Source organism: Triturus cristatus, chromosome 12 (genome assembly GCF_964204655.1).
Source record: "Triturus cristatus chromosome 12, aTriCri1.1, whole genome shotgun sequence".
Lineage (NCBI taxonomy): Eukaryota > Metazoa > Chordata > Amphibia > Caudata > Salamandridae > Triturus > Triturus cristatus.
Genome location: NC_140595.1, coordinates 547,852,597 through 547,864,811, shown reverse-complemented (window position 1 = coordinate 547,864,811; position 12,215 = coordinate 547,852,597). Strand labels below are relative to the sequence as shown.

The following is a 12,215-nucleotide window of genomic DNA, read 5'->3' as shown; positions in this document are numbered from 1 at the left end:
CTGAATCACTGGACTGGGTCGTACCCTTTCTATGACCGTCTGCTGGAACTGACTGAGCAACAAGCATTTTCATTTTCGTGTCTTTCATACGTCTTTGTTCATGTTCTTGTTCTTCTCTAATTCTATTGTGGTGATATTGTAACATTTGTAACATCTGTGACGGGGTGTTACCTTGCCAGGTACTCTCGAATTTTAATACCCTATTCTTAACTTGAGGCAGGGAATTTTCAACTAATTTTGTCACAAACAGATGTGGATACGACTCGCTATTTGCTTTTATGCCACTATTAATACCAAAACATTTTTCAAATCGGGAATAAAAATCACTAGTGTCTTCATCTTGTTTTTGTTTACAGGCTGAAATTGCACCCCAGTCTTCCTTTTTCGTAGTTAATAAACGTGGCAGTACTTGCACTAGTAATCCTGGTAATGCTGTAGTCTTTTCCCCAAGCCCTGAACCTGCAGCTCGGGCCTTTTCTTCCGTTTCTAACGCTGTCCAATCTATCTTCTGATCTCCCACCTCCCAATCCTTTTCTTTGAGTTTCTCGTAAATACCGGCAGGCATTAATACTTTTAATATTTTCATAATGTCAGGGTAGGTATACTCTCCCATGAGTAACATGTCTTTTATCTCACGGTGGAAACCTGCTGGATCTTTATCATGGCTAGGTACTACTTTCTTCATTTCTAATAATTCAATTTTAGTTATGGGCGTGTACACAAACACGCGTTTGAAAATATTGTCGTCACCCTTTATTGGGTGTACTTCGCGTAAGGGATTCTGTCTATCTATGTGATACATTTTTCTTCCCATAGTGGGAACTGGAACGTGTTCTGGGCATACGAAGACAATGTACTGGTTCCGATATTCTAGAATTTCTTTAATTAAATCAGTACCTGAACCTCTCCATTTATTCGTGAGTAATTCTATCAATATATCAGGTAGGGGACTAGGATCGGAGTGTTGGCTTTGATATAATATAATGAGGTGTTGAATCATGTATATACCAGCTAATCGCTGTTCGTCCGGGTTAAGATTCAAAAACGTGTGTGCCAGCGCATCATCACTGTATTTACCGGGACTGTCAGCCCATTGTACTGCTGACCTGGCTAATTCTTGTTCATCCATAGAATCGAGCATATGATACCCCCTTCGGTCTCGGAGTAATTTATCAGCAGCTTGAAATAGGTGTTCAGGAGACCTAGTATTTAACATAGGGGCTTGAAAATTTCTGTTGCATTCTGGGCGTATCAGACGTATTGGATCATTAAAGCATCTGGTATTGTTAAAAGATCTTCCTTTACCTACATAAGCCATCGTTTCTAATTGTCCTGCGGGCATTTCTGATTCTTCCTCCTCCTCTCCCTCTGATTCAGTTTTGTCTGCTTCTAATCTTTCTTTATGTATTCGTTCTACTTCTTTGCGGATCTTTCGGCACATAGCTACTATACACGTCTGTTTATCATGTTTCCCTTCTGATATATTCTGACCCCATCTGGTAAGTACTTGCATTTCCTCCTGATCTTTCTCAGCCCTGTCTTCGTTCCTGATCACGCAGTTTATGAAGAAGCGTAACAGTTGCCTCTGTACATCCGCTTTCTGGTATTCCATGGCTTCGTTAATACTTTCAGGGCCTCGCCCCGATTGGACAAAGTGATATATATTGTCTAAATGTGCCGTCATTCCTGGTAGCGTCGCTAAATACCTTGAAGCTCGTCGTATACGTAATGAAGACAGTAGCATTATGTCCTGTCTACCGGGCACTGGATCATATCTACAATCCACTAGTTGTTCTTTAAACATATCGGAAGTTGCTAGTTGGGGTGTACGTTGGTGTGCTAAATCTCTAAGAGATAATTTATTTCCTCGCGGCGGCGTGGCAAAAATGTCTGTCGTTCCTCCCGTTGCACCGTCTGAGGTGCTAGGCACGAAAGGATTTGTTGGATGTAAGATAGAAACTGTAGATGCGGGAAAAGCGGTAGAAACAGATGGGCCTGTTGGAATGTGTGTAGGAGTTTGTTGTTGCGGAGGTGGGGGCGGATGATCTTGGCGTTGAGCACCATCGGCAGGCGGTGTGTGTGGCGGAGCATTAACATATTCGGGAGCTACATCGTCTAAATAGGAAGAAAGGAAAATATCTTTTGCGGTTTTGGGATGTGCCTTTGTCGGGAGTAATGGAGGTGGCAGATCTTTCGGTATTTCCGGGGTGGCCTTAGGTAGACCCTCGGCCAGAAGAGGATACATACCATTCATAAGGGTGTTTCTTTGTCTGTCTACTTGTTCTGCTTTTACTCTGGTACCTTCCTCAATTAATATATTTTCTCGGGCTTTATTTGAATTTTCCCTACTTTTCTCTTCCTGTCTGAGCGCTTTTTCTGTACGTCTATATGATTCTTTACGCCATAATTCGATGGCATCTTTCTGTGACTGTCTGGCTTTCTTTTTCCATAATTCTTCTTCTACTCTCATGATGCAATCTGCATCCCATGTCCCAGCTGCGGGCCACCTCTGACTTTCTGGTAAATCCTTGGTGTAGTCCACCCATAAATCAAGAAATAATACGGCATCTAGGCCATGCTTATGGTACATAAAGTACCCTGGAGTGTCCCTAGGTGGAATGGGAACAGCTTCTTCGAGTACCCCTTTTCTAGTTTTGATCTGCCTTAATTTTGAAAAGAGCGGCATCTTTAAACCTTGCTACTTAATCTTGAACACAATTAATACAATAAATACAATAATGAACACTCATTCACACCACAATTTTTAAAACGTATTAAAACATTTAACATTTAACATTTAACATTTAACGAACAATGATAATTAGAAGAAAACTAGTTACTGACATAATACTAACACTAGATAATACTGAATTATATACAAGACATACTAGATATACTGCTAAACAGTACAGATACACTGCTGAAACAGTGCAGACCGGATTTGTGTACCCAAACCCGTCTTGACCGGCACAAACTAATGTGCACGTCTAAATGCCTCCCCGGCAACGGTACTCACCGGGTAGCACGGAACGGAAGGCCTCGGAACTGAACTGGACTGGACCGGACTGGACTCGACTCGACGCGGAACTTCGGAACCTGGTGGGCCTCTGTATACCTCGGATCTTGCTCTCTCAGCTAGGCTCTGGTCGGGATACTTCGCACTTCTCACCGCCTCGTCTGGGTGTTGATCGCAGCCTCAGTTACCCCCGCTTGGCCGGAGGGAGATACAGGAAATCCTGCGGGTACGCGTTGTTGTCCGTCCAGCTGTGGCAGGAGACCGGGCCTGCAATGCACCTCCGGCGCGTGAGATGAGAAAGTGTCCCTGTTCGGGCGCCAATTTATGTGGTAAATATTTAATTACCTGTACTATTTTTTATGCGGTAAAGTCTAGTAAGAATAACTCAGTAAAAAATAAGAGGCAGAATCCGTGGTATTAGAGGTTCTGAAAGGCTTTATTCCTCTACAAAGGAATTATGGTTCGAACCATGGCATCAAATTCCATCACCACGAAGGTTCAGGAAGGGAAGGCAATACATTATTGACAAGTAAAGATATTTATATGAAAAGCATTACATTAAGACAGATGCAGGAGGCGTAACAGCTGATAATACAGATAAGAATACACATACGTAATGAAAAGAGGCGTAATAGTAGGTGTAGACTAGAAACGTCATTAAACATGATGTCACAAGTGGGTGGATCCATAAGAGAATCCTGCAATGTCAGCAGAAATACTTGGCAGAGATGCGCGCGCAGCCGCATGACGTGTGATTGACGTGCAACTAGAGGGTGAAGGGGACTTGACATTTAGCTCTACATGTGGAGACAGAAGTCTGGGGGGTCAGGTCAACCTAATCCCGAATCATATCTAATATCTTATGTTTAAAGAACTGTATTATCCAAAAGGAAAGGTCTCTCGGACGGAATCTATTCTATACTGACTGTTAGTGCGTGTACAAGCGTCTAAGTGTCTACATGAGATGCGAGGGGGCAGGAATCTTCCATGGTAACAGGGGCTATGAATTACTTGCATGAAGACAGTGAGACCGGGCCCTTTGCTCGGTAGCTGGAAGGATGTTTACCTAAACTACTAGACAGGAATGCATTGGATGAGGAGCGGAGCAGATAACTTGAAGGTGAAATACAGTTTTTGGCAGGCAACAGGCCGGATCAGGCACCGTTAGCCGCGCAGGGAGTAGGACAAAGTTCATGGATACAGATGCGAGCTCAGACTGGAGCTTTCAGAGACAGAAGGCAGGAAAAGGCTTGATGGCAGAATTCAGGGCCTACTCGCCTGAACTGTAAAACGTGGAAAGTGAACCACATAAAGTCGGTGGCCTTTCATACTTAGGAACGGAATATCCGACCCATTCATGGCGGATCTGAAAGAGGACATGTTGACGGTGGACGCACATGTATTTGCGTCTTCATAACTGGAACTGGAGGGAACATACATGTACTTGCAGCATGTACATGGAGCCGTTGGGGTCTAAGATAGGGGACATAACTGATCATAAAATTCATATTTCCTCAATACCCTAATCCTTTGTTCAAGATCCGAATTTGATGTGGAGTTAATTCAATGGATGAAATGTTAACAATTAAGTTATTCTCGGACTCCTCAGGTTCTGTCGTGCTTTTTCTTTGACCTCTCCTTGTTTTCCTGTTGGTTTCCCTGGGGGTTGACTTGTATCCATCTCCTGAGCTAAAAAAGACTTAGAATTGGATGCTACTGCCAATACTGTTTGGTTTCCATTAGTTCCAGTGTGCACAGTTTCAGTTCTTTTTGCAATTGGTGGGGGTGGTCTGTTGACATTGGTGTCTCCCTCAGTCGCTATACTTTCTTCTGATGACGTATTTGTGGTTTTCTTGAAAAAAACTTTTCTTTGGGCATAGACTTCTGCCCATGAGTAAACCTCATTGAGTTTATAATCCAAGGTATCTCTTTTGTACTTTCTTAGTTTCCCTTCTTGTAGTTCCTGTGAGTACACATCCAATTTCAAATTAATTTCTTCCAAAGCTTTTTTCCAATCATCAATGTCCATTCTCGTTTCTACATCTGTACGAATGACAGAGATTTCTACAGTAATCTCATTGATTGCTTTCGCCAGTTCTTCAATTAATAATAATATTAAATCTAGTGAACATTTGTTCAACACTGCATACCAGCGTTCCATGAAGTCCTTTTTCAAATGAAACCTAAATAACATGGGTTTAATAGACAGTCTTAAACCCCTTGGAATTATTTTTGCACGGTGATACTGCACCAATGTGAAGGCATGTAGTCGCTGACTGAGTCGTCTTCTTGTAAGAAATTCTAACTGTTTTAATTGCTGTTGTAAAGTGCTTCCCTGCACATTAAAAGATTTGACATCATGTATGAGAGAATATATTTCAGAAGCTTGTTCATTTGTGTAGGCCAAAGTGGTGGCCCTATTGTCTGTTAGATTAGTAATCGCATCAAAGGACATGTTTAGATGTGGGTGCTACCTCTATACCAGACAGTGAAAACTGACAATGAAAAGGAAAACTAGAGGAGCACTCCTAGTTTTATTATCTAATCAGTATTTTTAGTAATTGGAGTTGAACATTTAATCCTAGCGTGCTGCTGAATTTTGGTGTAAAATTAATAGCAGTTAGTAGCAACAGCTTCATAGCTACGGTGCGCAGTGGTCAAGTTTTCATAAACTTGCTATATTCTGTGTTTGTTCTGGTATGACCAGACAACATGCCACCCCCTGCAGCACGCTAGGATTAAATGTTCAACTCCAATTACTAAAAATACTGATTAGATAATAAAACTAGGAGTGCTCCTCTAGTATGAAACACTGCCATTTACATGCTCACGTTTCTTAAGTTGCCTTATCTTTTACACACAATTACTTTAGAGATACATTTGCGTGTGTGACAAGGCAGAATAACAATCTCTGAATCAGCATTGCTTACATTTTTTCTTTGTGGGCCCATTATCATGACACCTTGAACATTCAGTACAAGGAATAAAGTTCACTGCACAAAATGTCCTAATTGGTATTGTCCATAAGGCAATGATGCCATCCAACTGGAATAAACAGTTGAGGCCTGTCAGGGGTTGCAACATGGCCACACAGGTGTTGTTATTACAAATACACAATCACTTCCATTTTAAGACAGAGGAGCACTCAGCTGACACTGTGAGGTCAGTACATGCTGGAATTTCAGCTCAGCTGATTCCTGTTTACTGACACAAGGGATGTCCAGCTCTACACCAAGACTGACCAGCCTGATGACACTTATTCACAGGTAACAGGGAGTTAGTCCACCCTGGCAGGGATTTGGCAGATCCCCCACCCTAGGCAAGACTAGGTTAGGGAGCGATAGGTAGGAGTACAGTTTACACAGTACTTATATGCCTGCATTTATTCACTGTCTTAGCACAATGGTGGAAATGTTAATCCTTTTCACTGTTCTTGTAATGCTAATTTTGCTAATCTATTTCATTCTACCAATTATCTCAGCACACATATTTTATACAAGAATAACAATGCTTCCATAAATATTGAAACACCTTGATGAGTATTTCTTGTGTATTTCTCTGGGTATGTATGAGAGGCCAAGCGAAAGGGTTCCATGTTCTGATGCTGCACACTCATTTGTTAACCTTTAAGGTTAGGGGTGCAGATGGTGCACTGTGGGCTAACAGAGAGATAGGCCAACATATCCCGAGGGTGTGCATGGAATCGTTCTAGCACAACTCTGATGTTTATGTTGTCCGACAAACGCACAGTTTTACCACAAGAGGTACATGCCGTACGACAATGTCTTTCCTTCTGCTCATTTTATTTTCATTATTTGTAGACCATACTTCAGCTCCCGAGACAGTGCTTACAGGTGATTTGCATGCAGTGTGCCACATTCCATGAGGCCACAGTGGCTAGACCAGGGCACAGTTATCAAATGGTATTGTCCACAGTTTAAGATGACCAGAACATTGGTTTTAAATATAGGAGCAGTGCTGCAACTTCAAAAAACATGAAACACCATAAACAATACCACCGAAAGATCGATACCTGCTGCAAGGTTTAGTTTTATTTGTTATTACAAGCATATGCCATATCATGTTTAGGTGGCAGAGTGTTCTCTTTTTCAAATTTTATTTTTTTAATTCATTTTGCATATGTTGTTGAGTTTGTGTGTAAGTTTATTGTGGTTGTGTAAGTGGATGAATGCAAGAATGAATCAGTAGCCAGATGAATGGATGTATTAGTGGTAAGATGAGTGACAGACTGAATGCAGGATGACTTATTCATTGGCTAACACCGTCATTAACTGAGGAGACCCTTTCACTTAAAAGCCAGACTTGGAGGCATTGTGTTGAAGTGACACCACAACAGCAAGTAGTCAAGCTGAAACTTTATTTAAGAATCAAGTTAATGGCGTGATTCTTCCTTTGTCAGCCACAGAGTAACTGACTTCGGTCGAATCCCTCTACAACAACGTTCTCCTCAGAACCTTAGTATGTCATACTGAGGTCCTACATTACAACACATTGCCAATCCTTGTACATTTTATGTAAAGGCCATTCTTTATGAGGAGAATATCAGGAAATTCTCTGAGACCAATACACTTTGGTCACTTTATGAATAATTTTATGTGGAATTTTGTTTTTTATTATAAGCTATCCATAATGCATGGTGTTAAGTGCAGCTGCTTCCTGAAGTGGACCCCTTGACCTGTAATTGCACAAATCTTCTGATGGTGACTCACAAGTATATAGAAAAAATGGCCCACTCTCAATGCCTACCACCTCAGGCATAGAATGGATAGCCAGAGGTGTGGCTGGGAATGTGAATGATAGTGCTAACAAAGCGATGGCTGTTTTTTAAAACTCTATAAGTTGTGGACTGACCCAAAATGATTACACAATGACAGAAGGGGACTAATTTAAAGCTCATCTCTATGTGTTATTTTCTGTATTATTATTATTAAGTAATCATTTCATGAGATATGCCAAGGCATTTAAAGCTGCCTTTTATGCCAGACCTAAAATGTATTTGTTGTTCTGCTGTCCATGCATAAGGTGAGCGCATCTCCAGACTTTAGACCGCTATATATTATAGCGAAGGTTTTTATGTAAAGCACAGTACATCGTTTCTGAAGATTGTTTGGAAAGTCCATTCTTGCTTAAAAGAAAGCATACATTAACCAGATGGTGACTCTATGATAAGGGATTGAAATAGGTTACGTAAAAGGAGCACATTTTGATTTTGAAATAAATAAATATTTTTTTTACAATTTACAACTGTGCAGTTGTGCGATAAGATGACATGATTAGTCTGTGTACATGAGTCACGGAGCACTCGTGAAATAAGTATTTTAACTTTAATTTGAAAGCTTCATGTATGGCATTCAGGGCAATTTAACATATTTAACGTATGTACTGCAAAGCAAAAAGTTTTAATGATCTTCTGTGGCTGTTTGCTTGCCAGAAGTGGCAGCTTCTATTGACAAAATGTGGCGAGACTGTGAAGGGGAGAAAAAAACCTCAAAAAAATACTTGCGTGCCATCTGCCGCCTCAGTGCTCTCCTTCTCCTGTCCCGACTCCTGGCAGTCCATGGGTGTACTGCACAGGCTCCCAGACTCCTACAGGCCAATACAGATGCTGCTCTTATGCTGGTAATACTATTACTCAGCATGAGAGAAGCACCAGGATTGGTCTGAGCGGGCCGGTTTGTCACTCATTCGGGGCCTGGGAGCCTGTGTCTGTTCTCCACTTGGCTGTACAACACATCTTGGGTTGGAGAAACCTAAGTGCGCATGTTGGTTTGGCCGTCCTAAGACAGCTGACCAAACTGACAAGCTCACTTACAGTGCCCACCTCTCCTCCTTTATGCTGCTGACTTGAGGATGGCCCGTCCTAGACTGGCTCAGTGATGAAAAATAAAATTATAACAACATTGTTTTATTATCATTTTTTTCCCTGTTTGCTCTGCTGAGAGAGCAATGGGGCGACGCTCCTCCGCCTTAATGGAGGAGACGAGGCTGCTTGCCAGCAAAGAATTATGACAGGCAAGCAGGAAAACACAATAGAAGATTATGCAAAATATTAGAAATACTAGAGATTTCTACATTAAGTGAGAAGCAGGCAAATAGAGATAGGAAGTAATGATGCTATGTTGGGATTTTTATGTTCATTTTATATACCTAGCAGCTTGCAACATACAATATGAAGAAAAATAGTTTCAAAGAACAGTGTATATAGTAATGTATTGTAATCAAGTATTTTTAAAGCACACAATTACCCGAGGGTTTCAAGGCTCTGGGGGCCATCGGGAAGATTAAGCGAGCTATTGCCCAGAGTCACATGGTGCTGGGCTAACCTGCCCCCAGCACCGGGGATCGAACCGCGAACCCCGTGGTCCGAAGTCAGGCCCCTGGCTGCTGCGCCACACCTCTTCCAAAAATTGTAAGAGGTGGCTAAAACACACAAATAAACTCATAACCACATCATTGCTGTAAGGATAAAAACCTTGGAAGGCAAGTCACAAGCCAGTATAATTAAAAGAGGCCATGAAATGAAGGAAAAGAAAATGAACAGAAAGAGTAAGCAGACTGACAGGGTAGGCTAAGAAATTCAGTTATCTAAATATTTCCGTATAGTGTTGACATATACACAGAAAAAGCTCATTGGAGCCTAAATACATTTCAAAGAATGTTGACGAAATCTGATGTTTTAAAAAACACAGTGGTCCTGATTCACAAAGATTTTTACAGCCATAAAACTTCATTTACAGCTGAAAGTGACTTCATTTAGGACGGACACATATCCATAAAAGAATAACTATCTGGAGAAAATCGTTTTACTCCTGTGCAAGTGTATGCAATAATTAAGTTAAATTATGCAATAGTGAAGCCCAGCGGAGTGATGGAAAGTGGGAGGTTCAAGGTGTGGTTGGCCTTGAGAACTTGTGAATGCCTACAAACTCCTGTTTAGGGTTTTATTACAGAAAAGCAGGAGTGCATGAAAAGCAAGGTGAGCGAACAAACAGAAAGTAAAAGGGAATGTATGGGCACAGGTCTAAAACTGCAGTACAGAGAGAGAGAACAACATGGAGAAGAAAAGTGATAGCCAGAGCAATATGGAGACAGAGAAAAACACACAGGCAAGAAGCAGTTGCGGCCAGCATGGCTCGTAGGTGGGGGGGGTTGGGGGAGGCGGGCACGGGGATGTCACGGGGGAGGTCACGCGGGGGTCATAATAAAAAAACTATTTTATCTTGAGGCCAGGTCCCACATCTTCTCAGCTCCTGCTCTCCTGTCTCCACTCGGACAGGAACAGGAAGCAGGCAGGCAGCCAGGCTCCCTCCCCTAAACCAATCACAATGCCGCAGAGCACGGTTCATTGGTCTGAGCACAATGACACAGCACTCAGCCAGGGGCTGGAGTGGTGGGCATTTTCTCCATGCAGGCTGCAATGCAGCCTGCATGGAGAAGGGGAAAGTGCACATGACTGGTTTGGGCGGCCCGAGAGAGCCGACCAAACAGTCATTGCGTGAATGTGTATTCAATATTTCATTATTTTAAAAACATTATTCATACTATGTATAAACTACCATCACCCGACTGCCACAATATTGTATCCCACAGATTTCTTAAAAAGATAATTACTCTGTTGTATGTATTCACAGAAATAACAATGAACATATTTATTCCAAAATTGCAGATTTCATCACTAGTTGTCCACAAATTTGCGATATTGTGATATTCGGGTGACATTATTTTGTACGTAGTAGGAATATTGTTTAAAAAAAATGTTTTAGAATAATATTGTATCATATTAATGACATATTGCATACAATGTGTTTTAATCCTCAAAGGATTTGAATAAACTTGACATTTTTTACATTAAACAGCATTCAGAGTCAAGACAGTAAAGTGCATGAATGTGAAGGGTGAATGCCCTTGAGGAACTGACATTTATTCTAAGTATATTGTATTGACAGTGAGTTTTAGAAACAAAAGGGTTCCTTTCTTGCTTAAACCTAGTAAATTGAGCCTTTTACTGCCTTAAGCATATGAGCATGATTGTAAATTGCTTTGTAAATTAGACACACTTGTGGTTCTTGAAAATCAGGTTGATTTCTGAAATTAATATTTATTCTTCTTTTATATAGGATCTTGGGATACACCCCTGACCTGGACTCTGAAACTGTAGATGATGCCTTTGCCAGGGCATTTAAAGTTTGGAGTGATGTCACACCGCTGAAGTTTTCCAGACTCACTGAAGGGGATGCAGACATTATGATTAATTTTGGCCGCTGGGGTACATTTTCCAATTTTTTTTTTACATTTCCTTATGCGTGTTGAACTGTGTTTCTTGAACAACTGACCTCTGCTTGTAATCTTAGCAATGGATGGCAGAAATATTTGGAGCTAGTATTATGCCCGAGGGATGTGATGACAGTAAAACTATTATGAATGTTGAATGAAGTAAAACTGCTGCATGTATTACATGGATATTTTGTACCTTTGATGGTTTGTAACTGAATAAAAGATTTTGAGAAGTAGTCATGATGTGTAAAGTAAACATTTACATTCTGCACAAAAATACAGAGAAGAGAAACAAAATCAGTTTCCCCAGCAAACATAGCATTATTCAAATTATCTGAATAAGGCATTTCATTAACTATCTCATCTAGTTAAACTGGGAGGATGAAATGCTTTTCCATATCCATGGTAAAATGTGACTGTCAGAGTAACAGGCAAAAATTTAAATAATACATTTGCATTGTAGAAAGTGCATATGTATGGGACATTTGTTACCATTTTGCCATGAAAACATTACGGAGAAGAAACTTGTAATATTCATGGCAGGCAAGAGAGGCCCCATCAAGCATATTGCGGCCTTATGCTGCTACAACACCACCAGGGATCACGGATCCCTGGCAGCTGTCCCATGGCAGTCCGACCGCCCTACTTGTAATAGAGCAGTCGGACCACTGGTGTGGCTGTAGCTAGCTACACCGCCACTGTGGGCTTGGACCGCCAAACACTTAATAAGTCTCCAAGTGTCTTGTTCAGTTTTACTTACTAGTGTATTTATTGTCAGGCCTAGTGCAGCTGAATCACAGTTGGTTACCTCCCCACAGTTTAAATCAGCAGAGATTCAACACAGGACCTATGGTCACGCAAGTGACCTACAGAACGCTGGTGTATCCATTATGTTGCATATTAG

The 12,215-nt window shown here is 41.3% G+C and overlaps 1 protein-coding gene across 1 annotated transcript in view; it reads left to right on the top strand.

Annotated features, from left to right (window-relative positions):
• Nucleotides 1-12,215, top strand: part of MMP2 (matrix metallopeptidase 2) — a 181,736-nt gene that overhangs the window by 38,617 nt on the left and 130,904 nt on the right. Inside the window, exon 3 of the mRNA XM_085636921.1 lies at nt 11,155-11,303. Coding sequence (XP_085493047.1) covers nt 11,155-11,303 — 149 coding nt within the window. The remainder of the gene's footprint in view (nt 1-11,154; nt 11,304-12,215) is intronic.